At 34.8% G+C, this 25,503-nt stretch overlaps 3 protein-coding genes across 3 annotated transcripts in view; 2 read left to right on the top strand and 1 right to left on the bottom strand.

Moving 5' to 3' along the window:
* The first annotated feature begins 3,092 nt into the window (after positions 1 to 3,092).
* Positions 3,093 to 10,402, top strand: LOC115998480 (vacuolar protein sorting-associated protein 35B-like). Its single transcript, XM_031238066.1, has 22 exons — positions 3,093 to 3,291; positions 3,376 to 3,472; positions 3,566 to 3,689; positions 4,185 to 4,370; positions 4,546 to 4,633; positions 4,829 to 4,885; positions 4,981 to 5,070; positions 5,163 to 5,285; positions 5,395 to 5,469; positions 5,564 to 5,623; positions 5,728 to 5,844; positions 6,090 to 6,329; positions 6,468 to 6,533; positions 6,721 to 6,810; positions 7,424 to 7,513; positions 7,883 to 7,972; positions 8,414 to 8,482; positions 8,993 to 9,073; positions 9,159 to 9,266; positions 9,345 to 9,448; positions 9,623 to 9,736; positions 9,843 to 10,402. The coding sequence occupies exons 1-22, from the start codon at positions 3,199 to 3,201 to the stop codon at positions 10,051 to 10,053; spliced, it is 2,373 nt and encodes a 790-aa protein (XP_031093926.1). The 5' UTR covers positions 3,093 to 3,198; the 3' UTR covers positions 10,054 to 10,402.
* Positions 10,403 to 10,556: 154 nt separating this feature from the next.
* Positions 10,557 to 15,586, bottom strand: LOC115998469 (ABC transporter B family member 13-like). Its single transcript, XM_031238055.1, has 10 exons — positions 15,079 to 15,586; positions 14,916 to 14,970; positions 14,655 to 14,830; positions 14,358 to 14,558; positions 14,010 to 14,269; positions 13,603 to 13,916; positions 13,297 to 13,520; positions 12,430 to 13,195; positions 12,099 to 12,340; positions 10,557 to 12,001 (listed from the first exon to the last, which is right to left on the bottom strand). Exons 1-10 carry the CDS (start codon positions 15,337 to 15,339, stop codon positions 10,778 to 10,780), a joined length of 3,723 nt encoding a protein of 1,240 aa, XP_031093915.1. The 5' UTR covers positions 15,340 to 15,586; the 3' UTR covers positions 10,557 to 10,777.
* A 7,900-nt stretch (positions 15,587 to 23,486) lies between these two features.
* Positions 23,487 to 25,503, top strand: part of LOC116028407 (synaptotagmin-2-like) — a 5,965-nt gene continuing 3,948 nt past the window's right edge. The window contains exons 1-5 of the mRNA XM_031270126.1: positions 23,487 to 23,937; positions 24,366 to 24,464; positions 24,557 to 24,607; positions 24,684 to 24,807; positions 25,246 to 25,364. Coding sequence (XP_031125986.1) covers positions 23,827 to 23,937; positions 24,366 to 24,464; positions 24,557 to 24,607; positions 24,684 to 24,807; positions 25,246 to 25,364 — 504 coding nt within the window. The 5' untranslated portion in view covers positions 23,487 to 23,826. The remainder of the gene's footprint in view (positions 23,938 to 24,365; positions 24,465 to 24,556; positions 24,608 to 24,683; positions 24,808 to 25,245; positions 25,365 to 25,503) is intronic.

Genomic DNA, 25,503 nt, shown 5'->3' with positions numbered 1-25,503 from the left:
CAAGTCCAATGATACATGTTGAGGAAGTCTTATTTTATTATATTACAATATTACATAGTTTAGATATTAATAAATTATTAAATAGTTATTTAGAAACTAATAAGTAGTTATTTAGAAATTACTAAATAGTTAAAACTTATTATTCTTAGTGTTTGAATTAATTTAGGTAGTTTAATTATTTAGAAGTAAATTGGAAGATTCAACCTATTACTTAGCTTATTTAGCCATTCTATGAGTTGTATTTTACCCTTTAAAAAGAGAAACTAATTCTAATGAAAAGAAGCCAGAAATTCAATCCCAAAAAGGGTGGAGTTTTGGGTTTCAAGCAAACAGTGTCTTATTCTTTTTCCTTTTCCGACTATTAAATTAAAACTCTATATTCAAAATTTTAGAACTATATATTTACATTTTTAGATATCAATATACAAAATTACATTACTTAATATTCACAAATTTTGACACATTAGGTGGGTTGTGAAAATTTTGCATATTCATATCTACTATACTAATAAGAGCCAAAGAGAGTTAGGCCTAAAATGGGTAGAAAAAATGATGGTCAAATTATTTAATCAAATGGATGGTTCAGATGAATTATTTAATCAAATAGATGGTTAAGATAATTCAGATAATATTATTAATAGAGATTACGTAATTTAACCTTACTTTTATGATTATCCGTTAAGTTTTCCGTTAAATATTCTCTTATCCGTTAATATTCCGTTAACTTTTAACTTACCCATTAATTTTTATAAGAAAGATCTTAGGTTTGAACCTCATCTCAATCAAATTTGACATAATTAAGTTTCTCACTCTATTTACTCTTATTAAATTAAATAAATTAGTAGCTACAACAAAAAATGATACATATGTATTTCTTTAATTTAGAATTATGTGTCTACAATACCTTTATTTGAAAAAATTATTCATTATCAAAAAATTAAATTAAATAAGAGAAATAATTTCATTAGTTATATTGTCTTTATTTTATCTCATGCAAAGATTTTTTACATTCAAATTTATCAATTGATATTCATTACATTGCACATTATCTTATTTTTACAATATCTTGTAATTAAATATCAAAGTTATAGTACAAAATAATGTTATATATTTATTTACCAAGTATTTTATTAATACTATGAAAAAAAAAATTAAAATAATTTGAAGCTAATTATATTAACTACTTGGGGATTGGTTGACAAAGAGAGTACTCAAATAACCCAACAAATTGAAGCGGAATCGCTCTATTCTACTCTTATTGAATTAAATAAATTAGTATTTACACCAAAAAATGATATATATGTATTTCTTTAATAGCATGAAAAAAATAAAAAAGAATAGTTTGAAACCAAATCATATTAACTACTTGGAGGATTTATTGACAATGAAAGTACTCAAATAACCCATTACCTAGCAAATTGAAGCGAGAAGCTACCTTTTAATATCTTTGGAATATATAATATTTTAAATTTTCAAATTTTTATTAATTTATTTAATCTTTTTTCTTAAACTAAGGATTTCTTTATCAACAATAACTCATTCAACAATAATGGTTGAATCAAATGAACCCCAAGCAGAACACCTAAAGGAAAGTCCATAGCTCCTATATCATAATCTCATTGCATGGCGTTGTCATCTATGCTGCCAACAATAACCGAATTGCAAATAACACACTATCAACAAAAAGGAAGAGAACAAATAGTAAAGATGAAGGCAATGACAATGTTACTTAAAAGAGAATTAAGAACACTTAGAAAAATTCAAATGAAAAGTAGTATTTATTTAGACTATCATTTTTAGATCAAATATTTATACTATCGATTTTACAAGGTTGCAAACATTTATTTTAGTAATAATTATAATGAATTTTCTATATTATCTTGAATTCGTATATATTTTGAGTTAGATATTTAAATAAAAAATTCGACATTCAATTACCCATGTATAAACTTTTCCTATATAATATTGCATTGATATACTTTCAAATATTTATTTAAATATAAACATTGGGCATTAACCCATACGCGCAATGCGCGTATAAAACTAGTTTTATGAGAAAGTTGGCAGTTGCTACTTAATTGTATATTTTGGATAAAGTTCACATTATAACTCTATTTAACAAAAAGCTACAGTTAGATAAATCATCATAAGTTGTTTATAATTGACTGACTCAAATTAATAATATCAATAGATACCTCCACTAGTAGTCTCGATCGGACAGCCTACTCGTCTATGTCCGACTGGATACCCTACTCGAGATATCCATCAATAACATTTGTCATATCAATTAGTCACAATGCCATCTAAAACACTATGACATTTGTGTAATATTTAAATATATTTTAATAGTACGTAATCTGACTTAGTACCATTTAAACCAATTTTTAATTATTATATGTACCATCGTGGATACTGTGTTCTACATATATGCGAACTTGATAACAATTCCAATATATCTCACATTTTTATGGTTCAAAATAGCGGATGCTTATTATTACTAAAATTTACTATTATTCCTATTTACTGTGACTGTATATTTTTTTAATGTAATCAATAATGACTACATAATGTCAGAGTCCTCTATGTATGTAACATTATGTATAAGATCCATTATTTTTATGTACCATTATTATATTAATTTTTTTATTTGTATTCAGTTATTACATAATTTTTTTGATAACTCATCCTTCATCAGTTAACTAGTTCATTTTTTTAAAATGATTTCACTTATTCGTCCTCTATATGGGCTATAAATTGATATATAAATTTCAAACTATTACTTGATAACATATGAAATGTAAATATTTTAAAGGTTATAAACTTGCTTTAATTACAAGGGCATTTCTTATTAGTATAACATATGAATATATAGATAATTTGCAAGTCTATAAAGTCACTCCAAGGCAACAAATTGAATTAAATAAAAGGGAAACCCGACAATGCATAAAACTTTAGATTCACGCTTTAAAATAAATAAATAAATTTGTGTGGAGTACATCTTGTACGATTATATATTTTACGGAGTAATTATTTATTTAAATTATTAAAATAATATAAGCACTCATTATTGGTTAACAGTTCATGAACCGGTAGGTTCCCCATGAGTTAACAGTTCACAACACACGGCTTGATGAGGTGTCACCAGTTGAAACTGAATCGCAGAAGTTGAGACCGGAGGGAGTGACTGGCCGAGAGAGAATGATAGCCGACGGAATCGAAGACGAAGAGAAATGGCTGGCGGAAGGCATCGCAGGCATTCAGCACAACGCATTCTATTTGCATCAAGCTATGGTATCAATTATAATTTCAGTTTATCATCAATTGGAAAACCCTAACTGCTCTAACTAACACCAATTCCGGTTCACTCCATTTCAGGACTCCAATAATCTCAGAGAAGCTCTTAAGTTCTCAGCTCATTTGTTGTCTGAGCTGCGAACTTCGAGGCTTTCGCCGCATAAATACTACGAGCTCTGTAAAATCCATTGTTCAGCTCTTTCTTTGTGTTTTGTTTTCGTTTTGTGTTTTGGAATTATATATTTTGTGTTTTTTTATATGCTATTGGTAGACATGCGAGCATTTGATGAGTTGAGGAAGCTGGAGCTGTTCTTTAGGGACGAGGATCGCCATGGTTGTCCAGTTGTTGACCTGTATGAACTTGTCCAACATGCTGGCAACGTTTTACCTAGACTGTAAGTCTCATCAAGTGTTCAGTACTTTTTTTTTTTCCTCGCATTCCCCCTATCTTATGTCTTAATATCCATTATGAATTTTTTAACAAACGTTACTGAGCTAAGTGTTTTGTAATCATTTACTATTTATCTGAACATATAAGACTTGAAATAGCATTAGATGGGAAAGATATTATCATGCATCTTGTGCTGTATTTCATGTTATGTAATTTCTTCTCTACCTTGTACCTTAAGTGCTCGGAAATTGCAATGGGGGGTTATGGGAGAACAAAATGTAGGAATCATTGCCTTATCTTAATGCAGCTAAATATAAAAATCCATTTGACAAGCAAACTTTGCTGGATGTGTCAACTTCATTGTTATTTCTATAGATTTTTCTTACCCCTGCTTAATTGAAGTTTTTCTTTTGTTTGGAGATGACATGCTACTTTAGGAATCTGATTTAATGTAATTTGCTGGAGCATATGAAGTTAGTTATACGCTGCATTATATCAGGTACCTCCTATGTACTGTTGGTTCAGTTTACATCAAATCAAAGGAGGCTCCTGCAAAGGATATACTCAAAGACTTAGTTGAAATGTGTCGTTCTGTTCAACATCCTATACGTGGACTTTTCTTGAGGAGCTATCTTGCTCAAATTAGCAGAGATAAATTGCCAGATATTGGTTCTGAGTATGAAGGGTAAAGCATCTGCCTGTCTTATTTTTCTATGTTGCCGTAACTTGGCTGTATTTGAATTTCCTCTACATTGATCAACTCTGACAGATTTATTCTAGTGTCTCATTCTTGCTTTCCAATTCATTATAATGCCCTAGAGAGAGAATTTTATTTGTTTACTTCACTGTTCTTCACACAGAGAAGCTGATACTGTCATGGATGCTGTAGATTTTGTGTTGCAAAACTTCACAGAAATGAATAAGCTATGGGTTAGAATGCAACACCAGGTAGTGGAGATCTTGTCAAACTCTTAGCTGATTTCACATTCGACACGCATGGCATCTGCATAATTGCATGCTAGGAAGATAAAAATGAATCATGAAAGCATGTTTTGGCCATGCAGGTGTTATAGTGCTTGTGATACATTCATTTGCTTAGGTGATCCTGAGTTCAGACCCTCTTTCGGGCTTTCTGGTCTGCAGGGACCTGCCAGGATTGAAGAGAAGCTGGAAAAGGAAAGGAGCGAGCTTCGTGATCTCGTAATATCTGTGACCCAATGCAATTGAAATTTTCTGATTTGATCCCGCTCGTTTGATTTCTGTAAAGAGATTCAGCTGTTCGAATCATATTTTAGGTTGGGAAGAATTTGCATGTCCTTAGTCAGATAGAGGGTGTTGACCTTGAAATATACAAAGAGACTGTGCTTCCTCGAGTACTTGAGCAGGTATGATTATGCAATTCAAATTTTCTGTGTGATAGAAAACCATAATATGCAATTTTGTCATGTATAAGATGCCATTTAAATGCTTCTCACAGGTTGTCAACTGTAAAGATGAGCTTGCACAATATTATTTGATGGACTGCATAATTCAGGTCTTTCCCGACGAGTACCATTTGCAGACTCTTGAAATACTATTGGGTGCTTGCCCCCAGCTTCAAGTATGTAGCATATTATCATTTATATCTGAACTGTTCTATATATTTAATGTAGTTAGTAACCACTTTCCCACAATAAGACTTATAATGCCATATCTCTTTTACTATATAGCCTACTGTTGACATCAAGACCGTTTTATCACGCTTGATGGATAGATTGTCAAACTATGCTGCTTCAAGTCCAGAAGTGAGTGTTTTCTCTCATGGTTCCTGCTACGAGGTTTTACTCATTAATCATTTGTAATTTTTTTTCTTCTCTTTCTATATACTGGACTTGTTAGATCTTACCAGACTTCCTTCAAGTAGAAGCATTTGCCAAGTTAAGCAGTGCCATTTCGAAGGTAAACCAGATCTTGATTTGTTGAATTTATATACACACACTCACTGACTCACACACATGGACACATGGTGCTATGCAAGGTGAATTACATAATGTTAATGGCAGGTAGTAGAAGCACAAGTTGACATGCCTATTGTTGGAGCTGTTTCGTTGTATGTCTCCCTTCTGACTTTTACACTTCGTGTACATCCTGATCGGCTTGATTATGTGGATCAAGTACTGGTAAGTTTCATTCTCTTTGTTATTTTATTATATATTTTATTCTAGTAAGGAAGAATTCACCAAAAAGTAAAAATAAAAACTGGTTTGGCCAAATGATGGTACAAAGACATTATTGTCATAAGGAATCTATTCTATCCATAAAGAAATTCCTCTAAATGTGTATGAATCCATTCAAAACATTTTTCGTTCCTGTCATTCGATATGCTGATTTTTCTCATTTTTTCTGTGCTTCTAATTTTTGGCAGGGAGCTTGTGTTAAGAAACTCTCTGGCAACCCAAAGCTTGAAGATAGTAAAGCAACAAAACAAATTGTTGCTCTCCTCAGTGCTCCACTAGAGAAGTATAGTGATATTGTCACAGCTCTAACACTCTCTAACTATCCACGAGTTATGGATCACCTTGATGCTGGAACAAATAAAATTATGGCAAAAATTATAATTGAAAACATTATGAAAAGGGATACCTGTGTGTCTACTGCTGACAAGGTACTGTCACTGATTTACTTCTTCTTCTTCTTCTTCTTCTTTTTTTTTTTTTTTTTTTTTTTTTTTTTTTTTTTTTTTTTTTTTTTTNAGTTGCTTTTGACCAATGTCACAGCAGCTGGATTTTTCTTCCTTTTTCAGGTTGAGGTTTTGTTTGAATTGATAAAGGGGCTCATCAAAGATTTGGATGAAAGTACTACAGATGAGGTGCACATTAATTATTTCTTCTAATTGAATTCCTTGGTTTTCCTGTCAATGCTATTTATAGCACTTTTCTCAAATCAGTCTCAGTTCGTTTATGCCTTCCCACACCAATTTGTAATGTTAATGTTCTGATGAGTTGCTCTGAATAAATGACTTCTTGATTTTATGTTGGCACTGTGTTGACCGATAGCTTGATGAGGAAGATTTCAAGGAGGAACAAAATTCTGTTGCTAGACTAATACACATGCTGTATAATGATGATTCAGAAGAGATGCTAAAGGTAATTATTATTATTATTATTATTATTATTATTATTATTTTTCTAAAAAGTTGTTCTATTTCTGCAATGGGAATGATGGTCATGGTGCGGAGATTGGTTTCAAAAGCATGAAAAGCAAACCAAAATTCACCTAATGCATTCATTTGTAATGCATACTTTAGTCTTACTCATCCAAAATTCACCTAATGCATTCATTCTAATATTTCAAAAAAAAAATAATATTGACTACAGCCATTTTTTGGACAATTGAATGCATATTCATTCCATGTCATGGTGTTTTCATGGTATATATTGAAAATAAATGTGCTTCAATTTTTTTTTTTTTTTTTGGGGGGGGGGGGGGGGGGGGCATATAAATGTGCTTTCATGATGTATGTGGAAAATGTCTACAAGATGTGCACTTTGAATTCTAACTTCTAGTTATGAAACTATTGTAGTAAGATTATGTGTCTCCTTTCCATTGAGGATACTGCTCTTGGTACTTTATAATCTGTTTGACTATTTCTATTGGTTTTTTGTTATGCTATTTATTTGTCAAATCCATAATGTTCTGCACCTCTTTAATCAATCCTGCTGCTTTTTGTTTGTTTATTCATTTGTTGTATATTGTCAGATAATATACACAGTGAGAAAGCATATTTTGGCTGGAGGTCCAATGCGCCTACCCTTTACAGTTCCTCCATTAGTTTTTTCTGCTCTGAAGGTTTGTTCCATGTTCTTTTCTCTCTGAAGGTCTGTTCTATTCTTTTCTCCAAGAAAAGATAGAAACAAGCTTAGTTCTTGTTAGGAGTAGTACTTACTTTCAGCTGTAAAGAGCAATCTCATTCAACATAATGCCCCACATGGCCACATCCTACTAGATGTTTCCTACTAAAATATTACTGAAATATTTTGGAGTTTTGCTGCATTGTTAACATTACTGAGGACAATTACGTTTATAGTATTTTGGAAACAGCTTCACATATAGCCTCTTTGATTTGATCATTGCTATCATTCTTTTTATTGTATCTGGGGGAGCAGAGGGGTCACTTTGAGAAGAACTCAGTTTAAAGGATTGTATTTTGACATATAGTTGATTAGAAGATTGCAAGGTCAGGATGGAGATGTTGCTGGAGAAAAGGTTCCTGCCACACCCAAGAACATTTTTCAGTTGTTGAGTCAGGTAATATAACTCAAATGTGGCAACATTACTTGGAAAGCTCATGATTGTTGTGCAACATTGCTCAACTTAAACGCACTTGCAAGTAACATAGTTTTGTCAATCATGGTCCTGGAGTGTGATACTCTCTATGGCACATTAGTCTGTGATCTTTATTTGCTCATTTGCTTATTCTTTATATAATCTTTCATTATGTGTGTAAAGTGTAAACAATCCACTTAATTGCTGCAGTGTAGCAAACTTTCTTGCTTTTTGCTGGAATGACTACATGCTGCTATAGCTTTGCTTCTTCCAACCTTTTTTCTTGTGCATCCATCTCTGAGCAAATTTAACTGACTTTAAGACAAAATGGTTGGAAGAGGCTTGCAGTTTCAATTTCCATCCTTTGCTCTTTTCTATCTTTCTTTTGAAAATAATGGTTTGTTTAATTCGTTTTTCATCCAGACTATTGAGGTTCTCTCAGCAGTTCCATCACCAGAAATGGCATTGAGGTTGTACTTGCAATGTGCAGAGGTACTCTATTTACTAAATATTTTGCTATATTTGCATCAAACAGCCATCTAGGAATTTTGTCACAAACTTAAGAGATGAATTCAAGTTAAACTGTTTTATGTTCCCACATTCCACATGGGGCCAGACCATAGAATCAGCAGACAAGCTATAGTATTCAACATTTGTACAAACATGTGAAGAATTTAAGGAATTAACTGTGTGATAAAACAATATTTACAGATCTATGATGATATCAACCCATCCATTTTTTCTTTGGTAGCCCTGATAAATAAATTACTCTATAAATTTTCTTTTTGTTCTCAATGAACTGCACAGGTATAATTATGGTGAAGATGGCACTACATCACCCACTGACCCACTTCAGTATTTTGTCGTTATATGTATTTTTCATTAATAATGCATCTTAGCTTTTTTGTCATATAGAAACATTTTCATATAATGCAGCATGCTGACACTACAAATTTTGTGAAATACTAAATTTATTATTTGATTATTTATCTCAATCTTCAGGCTGCCAATGACTGTGATCTTGAACCCGTCTCTTATGACTTTTTCACACAAGCATTTGTACTATATGAGGAAGAAGTTGCGGTAATTTTTCAGATGAATGCATTATGGATGAATATATTTGAGGGTCATCTGGTGATTTTTTTCTGATTGCCTTTTCTATTATTAGGATTCTAAAGCACAAGTGACTGCTATTCACTTGATAATTGGAACTCTTCAGAGGATGAATGTATTTGGTGTTGAGAACAGGGATACCTTAACTCACAAAGCTACTGGGGTAAGTAAAACTATATAATCTAAGATTTCACTCCCCCTCCCTTCTCTCTCTAATGCTTGATACTGTTATGTGTTTTAGTATTCAGCCAAACTTCTGAAGAAACCTGATCAGTGCAGAGCAGTTTATGCTTGTTCGCATCTCTTTTGGGTTGATGACCAAGATGGTATCAAGGATGGTGAAAGGTAAGCCTGAACAGTACATTGGTTCTCATTTACTCTTATCAGTTACAAACTTGGGAATAGTTTATCATTAACTTCTGTGAAAGGATCATTTGTTATGAACTGATCCCCTCACTGCACCAATTGTGTCAGTGTTACTTGAAACAACAATATCTGAGATTCTCCTTGTCATTGCAGGGTTTTGCTGTGTTTAAAGCGTTCTTTGAGAATTGCAAATGCTGCTCAGCAGATGGCAAATGTTACAAGGGGTAGCAGTGGACCCGTCACACTATTTGTTGAAATACTTAACAAGTTAGTAGACTATTATTGCTGCAAACTGCATTTAAATTCTGAATTCCCAGAGTTATGCTTTATATAGTGTTTTTCATACTCTAAATGTGCTCTCTACATTTTCCAGGTACCTCTATTTTTTTGAGAAAGGAAATCCTCAAATAACCACCGCTGCAATTCAAGGCCTTATTGAGTTAATTAAAACAGAGATGCAGAGTGACAGCACAACAGCTGATCCAGATTCAGATGCTTTCTTTGCCAGCACGTTGCGATATATTCAATTTCAAAAACAAAAAGGTGGGGCAATGGGTGACAAATATGATCCAATCAAGGTATGATAGTTGATACTACTGGTATTTCCCAAATGCAATGGCCTACGGTTACCTCTTTGCATAGGAGCATTGTTTGATGGAGTCAGTGTCAACATCCATTGATGGCTCTTAGCGTACAAAATTTGTGTAAAAAACAATAAATTTTTTGAGCAAATTTCTTTTGCTTTTGTAAAATCAATCATATACTCCAAGGACAGAACAAAATGAGATTTTCTTTTCCTAGAATTTCATTTGCTTTTAGTAAAAATTGTGTGTATTGTCCCATAAGAAGAATATGAGAGCATTTGTATCCCCAATTCTCAAGTTGTTAATTTTAAACAAATGAGCAATGGGTATTGATGTTTATTAAATTTCAGAACGTCGTGTAAGTTGTTATACTGTTGATAGGCAAAGTTCAATCATTGGAAACTATTTACTAGCTTTGGTTCAAGGGAAAGTTTGCAACTGTTATTCAAAGTGCATTTTGAATGAAACCTATTTTGTGATTTTAGTCGGTAAAAGATCATAAGGAGACAAACTTTATCAGTAGTGATTCTAATTGGCAAATGACCGGCATAAACGTTAAGTATCGGCTCAAAACAATAGGTGTTTAGTGTATACAACTACAAAGTGTGTGTATGATGTAAGAAAAGCCGATAAAGAAATCGTATCCATTACAAAGGGGAATTATTTAAGCATCATAATGTTTCGCTAGTATTAATCTTACAGTTTAATTTGCAATCTTTGTCGTTCAATCACTCGCTGGTGCACCTCTATCCTGTTGCAGTTTAACCAACTGGGAATACATGCTTCCAGGTCTGGCAATTAGCTGCTCATGGCTTCCCTTTTCAACCACTCTGCCATGTTGCAGCACGGCTATGGTGTCAGCATCCTGTATTGTCGACAACCTATGTGCTATCAAGACCGTTGTTCTCCCCTCCATTACCTTTGCAATGGCTTCTTGAACCTGCACCTCAGATGCAGTGTCCAAAGCACTGGTTGCTTCATCAAGAAGCAGGATCGCGGGGTTCCTGAGAATCGCCCTGGCAATAGCCACCCTTTGTTTCTGCCCCCCTGATAGTTGCACCCCCTTTTCCCCAACCTGAGTTTGGTAACCTTGAGCCATTCTACTGATGAAACCATGAGCATTAGCCGCTCTGGCAGCCTTCATTATTTCTATCTCAGACGCCTTCTCGTTCCCATACTTGATGTTCTCATAAATGGTGGTGGAGAACAAAACAGGCTCTTGCTGCACCAACCCCATATTCAACCTCAATGCCTTCAAGTTTAAGCTCTTGATATCAACCCCATCTATCAATACTGCACCTGATGTGGGATCATAAAATCTCATCAGGAGACTAATCACAGTACTCTTTCCTGAACCACTCGGACCGACCACTGCCAGACTCTTCCCTCTTGATACCTCAATGTTCAAGCCATCAAATATGGTGATATCAGGCCTTGTGGGGTACTGAAAACACACATTCCTGAATTCTACATCTCCTTTGATATCAGTCGCCGTCTTTGCTTTTGGATTGTCGGGGTCTATTGCTGTTTCCCTCTTAAGAATATCAAAAACCGATCTCAGTGCCTGAGATCCCTTCACGATATCTGGAGCCAAAGCCAGTGTTTCTGCCACAGACAATGCTGTGATGATCAAAACCATAAACGACTTGATTATGTCTCCGAAATCTGAGGTGTTCTGCTTGATCAGAATGGACGCATACCACAGTGCAAGTGCATACGAACCAAACGCAAATAGTTGTGACAATCCATAACCAAACCCTGAAATGTGGCCACGCAGCACAGCGTTCTTGTTTGGCCGCTCTAGCTCAGAAGCGAACTGGACTGATATCCGCTCCTCAGCACCAAATGCAGCAACAGTACGTATATTAGCGATGGCCTCACAGGCAACAGAAGTTGCGCGATAATAGCTGCTGCTGTAGTCCCCTCCAAATCCTCTAAGAAAGAGTTGCTGTTTGGTTGGCACAATGTGAATAACACTCATTTCAAATTTTCAATCTATGAAGCTTACAAATGAATGAATTTTTCCAGGTAAGTAGAATCTGTACCTCAGCTATGGAAGCTCCAATGAGCAGAGGAAAAGTAGAGATCACAACAGCTGAAATACGCCAACATAGTTTGAACGATATCAGAAAAGCAGTCAAGGTGAGAGCTACATTTTGCACGATTGTTGATAGGCGGTCAGCAAGTGCACTGCGAACTAAAGTTGCATCTGCTGCTAACTTTGATGTAAGTGAGCCAGTGCTATTATCAGTCTTATCAAACCACCCGACCTCGTTGGAAAGCATAGCTGCAATAGATAGCAAGACAAACGAGGTTTCATTAGTCATTTAGGCAGGAAACATAGTGAAGTCATTGGAATGGTAATTGGTAAAGAACCTGTGAACATTGAGAGGCGGACACGAGCAGTGAGGTGCTCTCCCATTAATGTATAGAAATAATGCTGCAATATGTATATAGGGACAGTCAGGAGGGCTAATCCAACAAATATAAGTGAAACCTTGCGAATCTCGTCTCTTATTTGGGAATCATTGTTGGAATAGAATGCAGTCAAGACATGTGTGATTCCAAGTGCAAATAGAGGAGCTTCTATGCCTGCAAGTATAGCACCAACAGAACCAAATACTGTGTAAGGCCATTCTGGTGCATTTAGCTTGAGTAAATCCCATAATGTGGGAGCTGAAGATGAGGCCTTTAGTACTGATTTCTCGTCACATGGCTGTAGTTTCTTGGGAGTGAAAGGCGTAAACCCATTCTCGTCTTTTTCCTTGCTCGGGAACCCCCCAAAACCAGAATCTCCCATACTTTTCCCTGCGTTTTCTGATACTTGCAGACTGACAAGAGATGCATATTCTCCATCTTTGGACATCAGTTCCAAGTGAGTCCCCATTTCAATGACTTGACCACTTTTGAGAACGACGATTGTGTCAGCATCTCGGATTGTGGACAATCTATGTGCAACGATGATGGTTGTGCGATTCGACATGACTGTATTCAGTGCCTGCTGGACAATGAACTCTGATTCTGCATCAAGAGCACTTGTAGCCTCATCCAAAAGCAATATCTTCGGGTTTCTCAACACTGCTCTTGCAATGGCAATTCTCTGCTTTTGGCCTCCAGAAAGTTGGGTCCCCCCTTCTCCAACCTGCAATCACAAACTGCAAAGGTTAATCTCAGGGAACTAAAAATCCACCTCCCTATATTATGCATCAAAATTGCAGTTTCTTGAATTCCAATCAAACTTACATGAGTGTCATAGCCATTAGGCAATGATTGCACAAATGAGTGAGCATTTGCAGCTTCAGCAGCTTTGATTACTTGATCCATGGTGGCACCCTCTTTGCCAAACAAAATGTTCTCAGCTATGGTTGCTGCAAAAAGTGCTGGTTCTTGACTCACCATTCCAATTTGCTCTCTCCACCATTTTAACTCGAGATTCTTGAGGTCATGTCCATCCAGTAATATACTTCCTAGTATACAGACAAAAAAATCTTATGGAAATCGAAATTTAAACAAGAAATTATGCATAAAGGAGTGGAAGTGATTGTATACCTGAAGTTGGGTCATAAAATCTCTGGATCAAGGAGATTACTGTGCTCTTTCCTGATCCACTAGGGCCAACAAAAGCAAACCTCTTTCCAGCCCATACTGAAAAGCTAAGGCCTTCAAATATCATATTCGGTCGAGAAGGATAAGCAAAGCAGACCTGACAAAACTCGATTTTCCCATCCACTTTTGCCAGTTTTTTACCCTTGTCTGACCTTTCAGAACTGTTGAAACCATCCCTTATCATGCTCAAGATGTTTGTAGCAGCTGCGCGGCCTTTAGCAATGGCAGCAAGGTTTGGAGCAGCCTGTCCAAGAGCACTAAAGAGAAGAAAACATTTTAGTTTTGCAGTTACAGACAAGAAGAGCCACGCAACTCATTCCCAGTTTCCCACAGATTCTAAAGGAACTTACAATCCACTGAAAATGACATTTATGATTGTTGTAAATGCCTTTCCACCATTTGTGTCCTTATGCCTCACCAGAATGCTGGCATACCAGAGAAGTAAAGCCCAGGCACAAAACAGAAGGCCATAAGTGAATCCAACTCCAACTCCTTTAGCCAATCCACTCTTTTTCCCCAACACAAGAGCATTATTAAGCGACTTAGAATATGATTCAACAGCTTTCTTCTCTCCAACAAACGAGTATACAGTTCGAACCTGTGAAATGGCCTGATTGAATCCAAAGGGATTAAAAATGAAAATGTTATTTCTTGGCTTTCTGTGTCTTAATAGAGAAATGCAGATAGATGGCTTTTACCTCTTCAGCAACCTTTCCTGCCTCAGCATAAGCAGCCTCGCCTTTCTGAGACAAGTTCGACATGATCAGTGTGTAAGTCCCTCCCGCCACAGCTATCAAAGGAACGACGGCCAAAGTGAGAAGTGTAAGCTGCCATACAGAAAGGAATCCCACTGCAAATCCGACAAGAAACTGGGAAATGTAGCGTATGGTGTGACCTATCTGAATTAAAATAACAGAACAGATGAACAATGCATTAGATACTTCAAACTTCAAAGAATTCAACAAATGTATAATTGAATATATATATATTCTCACCTTGTCACCTATTGCATCCTGGACCAGTATGGCATCACTCGAGATGTGGAAAATTATGTCTTTAGCTCTCGTATCAGTGTCAAAGAACTCAATCTTCTTCCTTAGTACTGATTGCAGATATCTTAATCGCAAACGAGCTGTTTGCCTTTCCCCAGTTTGTGTCCAGAATGCCACACCTGGAGACCAATAATGAAAAATTAAAGAACGATGGCCTTGAATCTCGATTCTTGATGCTGGAAATATTAAAGGAATGGAACATACCAATCCATGCTGATATGAATATGATGGATCCAAGATAAACCAAGTACAGAGCTTGCTGCAGTGGAAGAAATAATAAAATGTGAGAGCCAACTAGGAAAAAAACCATTTTTTATTGTATAGGATGTGTTACATGAAACAGATGAAAAAAAAAAAAACATTGTACCTTGGACACCTGAGATGACAATGTATGAGAATCTGATGAGAGATGTCCGAGGGAATCAATCATACGCCCAAACAGCACAAAGAATACAGGAAGTGCTGCCCCATGTATACAAGCTCCAATGCTTCCAAACACCATAAAAAAGTAGTCCACTGTATCAGCAGCTGAAAACAGCCCAAAAAATGAAACCATTTCCTTCCTATCTGTAGAACTCGAAGGCTGCTGATCCATTTTGAGATCCGACGAAAGCTCCAGTTCTGCCATACTAAAGATTATAGCCACAGATCATGTATGCAGGGGCACTAGCTATGTCTTTAAAGGTGTTCTTAAGAAACGTTTCGGGGCAACGTGTTCAGAGCATATACAATATAATGCATTTATGCATGCATTTGGGTATGGGTAAAAAAAGACCAATGACAAAGACAACATCCACAATCATGTCCTGACACACAGCCTGTGGGGATTTAAATATGAACATGAAAAGGATGTTGCAGTTGATAGAGAGCACAAGATCAGAACAACAGAAGTTTTTTTTTTTTTTTTGCCCATCAATGAGCAAAGCCTATGTGGAGATTGCATATACAATACTGCAGAGTAATTAATAGCACAAAATCATAAAGATGAAATAATTGCACAAAACTATATAATATATATATATATATATATGGGGATAAGAATAGTTGAATTGTCAATGTCAAGAAGGTGGCTGCAGATTATGGTATTTTTACTAGAAGCTGTTATTATTGCAGCAATTCAGTTCTTCATTATCAATAGAATATAAAGCTTATTATTACTTTCCCATGTGAAAGCTTCCCTGTTGAAGAAGGCAGGCATTCAAAGGGTGCTGGTGACATTTGCTGTTAAATACAGTTGGAAGAAGCTGTCTAATTAAATTGCATTGCAGAAAAAAAAAAACAAAACAAAAAAAAAAAAGGCATTAATTGGTGGAACCTAATACAACTAACAGCGCAAGCTTAGGAAAGACAACCTTAACTTAAAGCTAAGGATGGCTGGTGTTTAAAGAAGATGCATGCATTAAATTCACAACCTCCCACAAGATGAATAGTTCAATCTTGAGCCCCACGGAAGCTAAGCTAGCTGGGTGGTGAATGATAATATAATAATGTATTTGTGCATATAATATGAGGGTTTCTCAGAGACAAAGTCTCATTCTTGTGTACAGCACTGATGACTTCTTGTGTCACTTCCCATTAATGCTTACCTATCCAGGCCATAAGAGCAAAGATCAACCATTCATTTTATCAAGAATTATAATGGATATATGGGAGCCATATATATAGATGCATGGCCATATATATTGAAAATATGGTCTAAAGTCTTCATCATTGCATGGGAGATGGGACTACTTGGCCTTGCTTCAATCAATCAAATAAGCCAAACACAAAAAACATCTTCTTCTTCAATTCTTTGAGGTGAAAATTGGAAAACAATATAATTAATGGGCTTATTTTAAAGTATATATCCATTTTCTTGTCAGAGCCTGAAAAATATGCACGAAATTGGAGTTGGGCTCAGCCCTATGCATTGGGCCCAGTTAGTCGCATGAACAATAGTAATACTATGGACCCATCATAATTTACTTACTGAACATTTGTAAATTGTCAACTTTCTATATGTAAGTGTTGTATTTTGAACCCACAGGTCCTTACAAAGGTAAACCCGGATCCACATAATAATTTGCCCTCCCATGAATCATGATTTGATTTATTTTTTTTTTACTGTCACCACCATCTAGGCATCTACTAATTAACTCGCCATTTGTCACTGCACCATACTCCATTATATTTCTCACTAACCATTCATTTCCTAGAATATCATTAAATAATTGAAATGACATACATTTAACATATTATCTTTTTTTTTTTAAACATATTATCTTAGAAAATAGAAATAACTTATTTTTCATTAGTAGGGCGGGCAAGTATTAATGGCTATGAACAAAAGAGGATGTAACATATAATAATGTTGAGATCGAATACTATTCATTTCTTCTTGACAAAATTGCATATCAAGAAGGATAAATGAAAACGTTTTAAGTACAGTAGATCAGCGGACAACCTTAATTTATGTTTTTGCATAGCCAGTCCCAGAATAAAAAGTATTGGCGGCTAGCTTCATTATGCCGGCGGAGCAGAGCGGCGGAGCTTTGGCCTCAATGAAAAAGTGGGCAAAGGCAAACTGCTCGGCGGAGGAGAGAGCGTAAACACCGCACGATCACCACCGCCTGAAAACTTGTCGTACTCTTCATCCATTTCCTTAACACAACCATCGCTTGTAGTACTAACGTTAACGTTATGGGAAACTTTATTAGTGGGAAGCTGATGTTTAGGCGGATTAGAAGTTGATGATGAAACCTTAATCACTACTTGTCGTCCTGGCCTTGGAGACAACACTACCTTTGTATTATCAGTTTTCAAGGTTTGTTCTTTGCAGGGCTTTTTCTTGGATTTCTTACGAGGATCTGATCTGGTGGTTTTGGTATTAGTAGTGGTGAGAGGGCCAGAAAGAGTAGAACCACTTTGAGGTTTGGAAACTGGAAGAGGAAGAAGTGGCGGTAAACAATTAGGAGGAAGAGATTGGTTTAATGGTAAACATGGTCGGCCTGAGCCTGTGGCTGGAAGAGAAAGATGACGAAACCGCCCCGCAGGTGGAGCCAAATTTCCCGAACCAAATCTTGGGATCAAAGCTGTTCCATTTATCGTCTCTTTGGAGTTGCTAACGTAGTAGTAGTAGTAGTAAGGCGGCAAGACTGGTCGGTCGTTGACATCGGAGGAATGAAACATAACTACTCTACTACTACTACTACTGCAGTCTCCACTTAGTACCAGAAACCTCTTTCTGGATAGATAGATGGCAACAATATCAACATTCTGAATCTCCTATTCTATACCCACTGCTCTTTAAATAGAATGATAACCTCACTTTATTGGCTAACCCTATCTATCTAACCCCTAATTGGCTAATTTTATTTTACTTTATATTCCTATTTCAAAATTTCAACCAGCCACGTCACGTGGGACCTTCCGTCCTTTTCGACCAGTACCCTTTACTAAGACTTATCTCGTTTTAACCTTTATCTCACTAAATTATGTTTCACACTTATTTTCCAATTTTTTGATTGGTACGTAGATTTTTAATAAACCATACATCCACGTTTTGTGACCAGGAAGTACAATGGTTTTAATTTGTACATGCGTGCTGAATTATTAATTAACATACGGAGTATTATTGTACGTGCATGTATATATGTGTGTATACATATAATGGTTAGGTTAGATCGCCGACCACATAAGCAGAATCTAAGCCATCCATTAGATAGACCAACCATTCTTGTTGGCATGCACGTCGTACTGTTGGCCGGCAACTTAACCGCCGACGGCCGATCTAATCTTTTGTATTATATTGATCTTAGCAGCCTCCTTGTTTCCTTGACTTTTAAATTACGTATGTCAACTGTATTTATGGCTTAATTCATGCAGCAGGGGGTTTAATTTTATATGGCTTAATTAAATAAGTTATATTAACATGTACTACTATACGTTCATGTTCTAATATAATAATTGTTTATTGTTACATGGGTGAGATCACATGCGGATATAATATTTTTTTTATGTCGAAGTAGAGTTCTACTTTTCGGTGTAATATTCAGGTTTCACTTTTTAATGTATCATTCTGGAACACATTTATTCTTATTATCAGTTTACGTTTGTAACCACTTTGTTAATTCCAGATTAATTGTCTATTATGGAGGTTATGTACTTATTTTAAACGAACTAGTGTTAATAATACATCTGCATTTTATCCAAATTCTAGTGTCATATGTATAAATATATATATATATATATATAAAGGCAAAAACTTGTGTGAGACCGTCTCACCATAAGACGGGTCGGGTCGGGTTAAGATGCAAATGTAACACTTATATGCACAAATGTCATACTGATATGCTCAAATGTAATACTAATCAGGAATAAAATTTTTGTTACTTATAAGGGTAAATGTAATACTTTTACATTTCGATTTAAAAGTATTACATTTTTCCACAAAAGTATTATATTTACCCTTATAAGTAAGGAGCACTTGTCAACATTACTTATTATGAAAAATGTATTACTTTTTCTCTAATAAGTAACAAAAATTGTATTCTTGATTAGTGTTATATTTGAGCATATAAGTATGAGATTTGCACATATAAGTGTGACATTTGCATGGTGCATTGACCCGACCCGACCCGTCTCACGGATACTTATCCGTGAGACGGTCTCACACAAGTGTGAGCCATATATAAATTATGACAAAAATTAAACTTGTGATATTCATATACGAAAATCATGTTACATTCACTCAACAACCAACTCCGAAGTCATGGTGGTGTTTTAATTTGGTTGGATACTTGGATGGTCTAGGGCAAAAGCCGACTATGGAAATTAAGTACGTAGAATTATGAATGAAAGCACCGAAAGTAGGGTTTGTTGCCCACCATCTACGACAATATAATACGTAGTAATATACATATATATGTTTGGGTCAAATCTTATAAATGAAGACTAATATAAATTTTCCTGACCTTATATTTACATTAGTAATTAATTTATTGACGGTCCTAAATTGTTAAGTTAATAATAATACAATTTTAAATTAGTAAAAAATTTAGTGATATGTGACTTCATATCATGTTTGAAATGATCTATAAAGAAAAATAATTATATTTTAGAATTATGTTTTGTATTTATTTGTTATTATAAAATGAGATGTATGACTATGTGGAAATATAATTATAATCTTATAAAAAGAAACAAATAATGCTCGTAGAAAAGTAGAAACTAGCATGTTAGCATATATGTACTTGGTCCATATAAAATGATTCATTGCAAAACCAAAGTAGTAAATTCAAAACCGACCAGAGACTTTATTGGATATATTAGGCACCGGCCTAATGAGTAGTCCATGCGGCCCTATTCCAACTTTAATTTCCTCTTGAATTCATTTTTCTTATCTTTCTTTTTCATTTTATTTATATGTTTTATACTTTTTCAATCTTTTTAGTTCAAAGAATCAGTGCCGAGTTACTAAATATTACTTTGTTATATTTCTCTTTTCTATTGTGTTATCCTTACCTTTACTACGTTCGAATGAAACACACAAATTAATATGGATATTAAAGCTTGATGTCGCGCCTGAGTTACTTTATTACACATTTTTTTTTGAATGTCATAATACAGGACTACACTCCTCTGGACCTCGGGTAGTGACAAAAAAGTCCTTTATTAATGTCGGGATAATATTTAGAATTTGAGTATCAATTTGTTAAAAGTGATTATATGAGTCATGTATAGCAAGCGCATGTATCACTTTGCTACACATTTTTGAAGTTAGCTACTTCGTTCTAGACATTTTCCACACCAATACATAATTTTTCATAGTTTGTAAAATTGTGTAGAAACTTGTCCACAACACTATAGGTGTAGGGAACCATATAATATTCTAGAACATTTTAGAATCTAATGGATTATATAGGATTTTAGGGATGGTTCTAGAGATGAATTTATAGTGTTATAGAATCAAGTAGATCTCCACCTTTCATTTAAAAGGTACAATATGTATAAATACCACTCATGGAAGCTCATTTGTCATTCAAACCTACTCGGTCAAGACAGACTTAATTACTTACTATTGTGCGTCCGGTTCTTGGCCTCAGATGGCCAATACCGGACCGAAAGGGCGTATCGATGCCAAATTAGTATAAAATCTTCTTATTTATACAAACTATTAAATACAAATTTGTTATCTTTTCGAGCTTCAATACTTTATTTTTACTATTTATCATTTATTACTTTAATTATTAATTTTGGTTAATTCAAACTATCCGTATTAATTACTGACTATCTATTATATGGCATTCTTGAAATCATCACTACCTAAACAATCATACAAACCTTTGAAATCTAAATAATAGACAAACATTGCACCCATCCAATAAATCTAGTTTCCAACCAAGTATAAACAAACAAGAACTAGTTTCTCTTAACCAATGCAATGCTTCATTTACAAAAACAACTTGATTCTTATTGCTTAAATAGATAATTTTAAATTGAGACAAATTTCTTTAAATAATGATAAATCAAATATATGAAAGTTATCTCCTCCCTGCGCGCGAATGCCCTATAATTCCATCTCAACCACCACAACGTTATATTGTTGTTGTGTTAACAAATTATATGTCAACCCAACAAACGTTGTCTTACCATCTTGATAAAACTAGTCATAGGTTGCAAACATAGTAAACCCTTATCTGGTATGCTGGAACAACACCTACTAGAAGAAGTCCTAACTTTAACTATATTTTATAAAATTCAGGGAAATTTTCAGAAACAACCATCAAATTAAGTTTGATTTTGATTCTGCGGAAGAATTTGACCTCAAACAAAGCCATGAGATTTTTTTTTTACATATCATTGTGAATATAGTGTTCTAAAATTGTAAATATGAATTCAGGTCCACATTGTAAGATGAACCGGGTTCACAGCATAATTTGCCATTTTAAAGCAGGTGGGCACAAATGCGTTGATGATTCGAAATTCATTAGTGATAGAATGAGGCCCATCATTTTTAGCCTGATGTTGGGCTTGAATTTCCACTGTGATTTGTTGGGTCCATGAACTTTATTAATCCCGTAAAGTTGTGCACTAAATAAATTAGTATTAACTGCCACTTATCTAATTTAGCGCTAGATCTCAAATCAATGGTAATTCAATATTGAATATGACAATTATATATTTATATGACATTTCGTAAATTACATAATAGAGCTAGGTAAACTGCATTAATTTCATTATGAAGATTTTGTGCAACATGTTTAATTAATATGATATTGTTTTTTAACAAATTAATATGATATTGTTAATAATTAAACTTGTAATCTTTTATTACAAAAAATAATATTTTATCCATTCACGCACCTATTTTCGAGTAAATTTGTTTTCATAAATTGCAGCATGAATGTAAAAATTAGTTGACCGAATAGACAAGTGGTATAAGTTGGTTGTTCATTTTTGGTGTGGAATATGAGACATTGTATGATTGCAAATGACAAGGAGGTAAACTCCTATGATTTGCTGGACTATATTTGTCAATTCCAATTATGGGTTTTAGACAAAATTACCTAAAACCTATCTTTTCACAATCTCTATCTGATTATAAAAATTTGGAAAAGTCCCACTTTTAATTTGTTACATTTGTACACTACGTGTATACCTCGTGTTCTTGTCGACCATCCTTGGGATTGTCCCTAGACAAAGTAGTCGGCATTTCGTAACGAACAAGAAGACCAATTCACCCTCCCTTTGATTCATCATTGCGCAAAAACTCTTCTATATTTTATACCAAATAAGTATATATATAAAATTTTCTTCTATTGCAACAACATGCAACTAGAATGTTAGAAGATCAATTATTATAAGAACATGTTGTGTTATATTAAAGAATTTTAAATTGTGCTTTCCTAAATAAGAGTTAGATTCGGAGACACGTTCAGGTAAAATTTTTTAAGTTAAAGTTAGATTCTAATAAAAAAAATTCGAGTAGAATGTAGTGTTAAAAGAGATAAAGGTATGACTTTTCATGAAAAAAAGAGTCGGATTTTACTTACATGACTCAAACATTTATCGAATAAGAGTTAGATTTTGTATGCAGAGCTCTAATCGAATTTTGGATTAATCTTATAGTAACGGTATGTTATATTAAAAAAAAAAAGAAGCTAACATGTCATATTTTGGGGGTATGATGTTATGACTTAGCCATCTCTACGTAAGGGCATTTCCAGTTGGTAAAAAAGAGGGGAGAAAGAAGAGGAAAAATAATGAGAGAAGGATTGGAGAAAAAGAGAGGAGGTAGAATTTTTTTTACCGAGAGATAATTCTCCACACTTTATTTTATTATTTAAAAAAATAACTTTAAAATAGCATATTATAACCCTCAACCAGACAATGTGACGTAATTTTATTACATAAGTAATATCACGTGAATTAAACATCTTTAAAAGTGGGTGTGGTCCTAACTAAATTTGGGATAGTCTTATAAAAGAGGAGAATTTTAAACCACTAGTTTAATTTGGAGTAAATGAAAAGTTTTTATGGGACAAGATGCAAATATCTGAAGCAATTATTTTATCCGATGTGGGACATGTTCAGCCAATCATCAACCTTTGTCTTACTCTCGTGGACTCCCACAAACACTGCTGCGAATAAGAGACGAGGAACCGTTACCGACAGGCCGGTTTGCGAAACTGTGATTACCCATTCCATGCTTCGTCTTTTTCTACCCCGTACCCAATAGGCCGTTAGTTATACATGTGTATTGATTTTTGGGTGGGTGCAAAGGATAGGGTAAGCATTAAATTTTCTTGGATCGTAAAATCATGGCGGAAAAATAACTGTACTTGGTATTCTTCTTTGGGCTCAGTTCTCTACTTCTCCCTCACTTTTTTTCGTGAATATTCACCCCTTTATGCTCCAGTAGGATGATGTTTTGATATCTCGAGAATCCTTTAAGTGTCTGAGTTTTTCTGTGACTGTAATTTAAAGCAGAAGTCTTGCTTTCTTCTTCTTCTTCTTCTTCTTCTTCTTCTTCTTCTACTTCTGTTATCTATTGGGTCTACTACTCTACAAAGGGTACTTTTTTTGTGGAAGGTTTTGCAGAGAATTGTAGCGGAGATTTCGAAGAAGATCTGAGATGGGGTTCATAAGCACTATAATGGGGTTTTTTGGGTTTGGAATTGGGATCTCAATTGGGCTTGCGATTGGGTACTTCATGTTCATCTACTTCCAGCCTACTGATGTTAAGGTTAGTTTTCAGTTGTTTTATTAATTCCCTCGAAGCACATTTCAGTTCACTAAAATTACATCATTTTACAGTAAAAAAAATATGACCTTTACCTTGTCCATGTGATTTCTGTTTGGTAATGCACTAATGTCTGATACTACTAGGAATGTTTGCTTAATTTTACTTAATTCTGCATTTGGGTAGTCTGCAACTGCATTTATTCTATCCTGTTGTTGCAAATTGTTAAGGTTGTCCTCTGCAGGGACCTGATATTCTAAGATTGGATCATTTTACAGCAAAAAAAATGATATTTACCTTGTCCATATGATTTCTGTTTGGTAATGCTATAAGGAATGTTTACATAATTTAACTTAATTCTGCATTTGGGTAGTCTGCAACTGCATATATTCTATCCTGTTGTCGTAAATTGTTAAGGTTGTCCTCTGCAGGACCCTGATATTCGTCCTTTGGCCGAGAAAGATTCTAAGAGTCTTCAAAAGCTGCTGCCTGAGATACCCCTTTGGGTGAAAAATCCAGATTTTGATCGTGTATGTACTTGATATACTGTTCTACTGTGTGCATTCACTTCTCTTGTTCTTGTAGCATATTCTAACTGCTTTTCCCACTTACTTCAATGCAGCTTGATTGGCTTAATAAGTTTATTGAATTGATGTGGCCTTATTTGGACAAGGTTTGATTTTGTGAACACTCTCGACAAACTTGTTTGTTAACTGGATTGAGTATTGATGTGTAAATGTTGTCTTCAGGCAATTTGCAAGCAAGTGAAGCAGATAGCGACGCCTATAATAGCTGAGCAAATACCCAAGTACAAAATTGAGTCGGTTGAATTTGAAGCGCTTACTCTGGGCTGCCTGCCTCCTACTTTTCAAGGTTGAGCTGCTTCTCCTGGTTCTAAAACCTGTGATATATATCTTTTCAATTGCATCTTCTCTTTGGGAAGCTGAGCTATTCTCGTTAATTCTTGGAAGAACAAATGCTTCGATGATATGGTTATCTTTGTGGGAACTCCAATAATTGAATTGTTATTTAGCAGGATGAGGATGTCGGCCTTTTTATTTTAATTGGTAGCTAAATCCTACCGCAAGATCTTTATATTCACATTTATTGTTGATAACTGTCAACTACACTCCAGTCACTTGACATTTCAAAAGTTTGTATTTTTGTGTGTGTGTGTTTAACCATCCGTTTCGCCCTTTTCCATAAGCTGTTGATGCAATCTCTCTTTCTTCCTTGTTTTATCTCCAGACCATTTCTTCTGTGTGTTATCGGGAATGATAGTGTTTTTTTCCCTTTCTTTTTGATGCATAGGAATGAAAGTGTATTCCACTGAGGAGAAGGAACTGATAATGGAACTAGGCTTGAAGTGGGCAGGTAACCCTAACATCCTTGTTGCAATCAAGGCATTTGGACTCAAAGCCACTGCTCAGGTACCGGCACAATTAAAAGAATTTAGTGGCCTTCGCTCAAGATTCATCTTTGTCACTGAAATTAAGATTTGTTATGAACCAATCAAATTCATGTGGCCAAGTTAATACCATTTCGATTTTTTTTTTTTTTTTTTTTTTT

Source organism: Ipomoea triloba, chromosome 1 (genome assembly GCF_003576645.1).
Source record: "Ipomoea triloba cultivar NCNSP0323 chromosome 1, ASM357664v1".
NCBI lineage: Eukaryota > Viridiplantae > Streptophyta > Magnoliopsida > Solanales > Convolvulaceae > Ipomoea > Ipomoea triloba.
Note: the sequence above shows the minus strand (reverse complement) of the source record. Positions and strands in the feature narration are given on the sequence as shown.

Coding starts and splice junctions, on each gene's coding strand:
- LOC115998469 (XM_031238055.1), bottom strand. CDS start 15,339: ATGGCAGAACTGGAGCTTTCGTCGGATCTCAAAATGGATCAGCAGCCT. Junction 14,971..15,078: donor TGTCATCTCAGGTGTCCAAG/GTACAATGTTTT, acceptor CTTCCACTGCAG/CAAGCTCTGTACTTGGTTTA. Junction 14,270..14,357: donor CAGGAAAGGTTGCTGAAGAG/GTAAAAGCCATC, acceptor GGATTCAATCAG/GCCATTTCACAGGTTCGAAC.
- LOC115998480 (XM_031238066.1), top strand. CDS start 3,199: ATGATAGCCGACGGAATCGAAGACGAAGAGAAATGGCTGGCGGAAGGC. Junction 4,634..4,828: donor GGGTTAGAATGCAACACCAG/GTAGTGGAGATC, acceptor TCTGGTCTGCAG/GGACCTGCCAGGATTGAAGA. Junction 6,534..6,720: donor ATGAAAGTACTACAGATGAG/GTGCACATTAAT, acceptor GTTGACCGATAG/CTTGATGAGGAAGATTTCAA.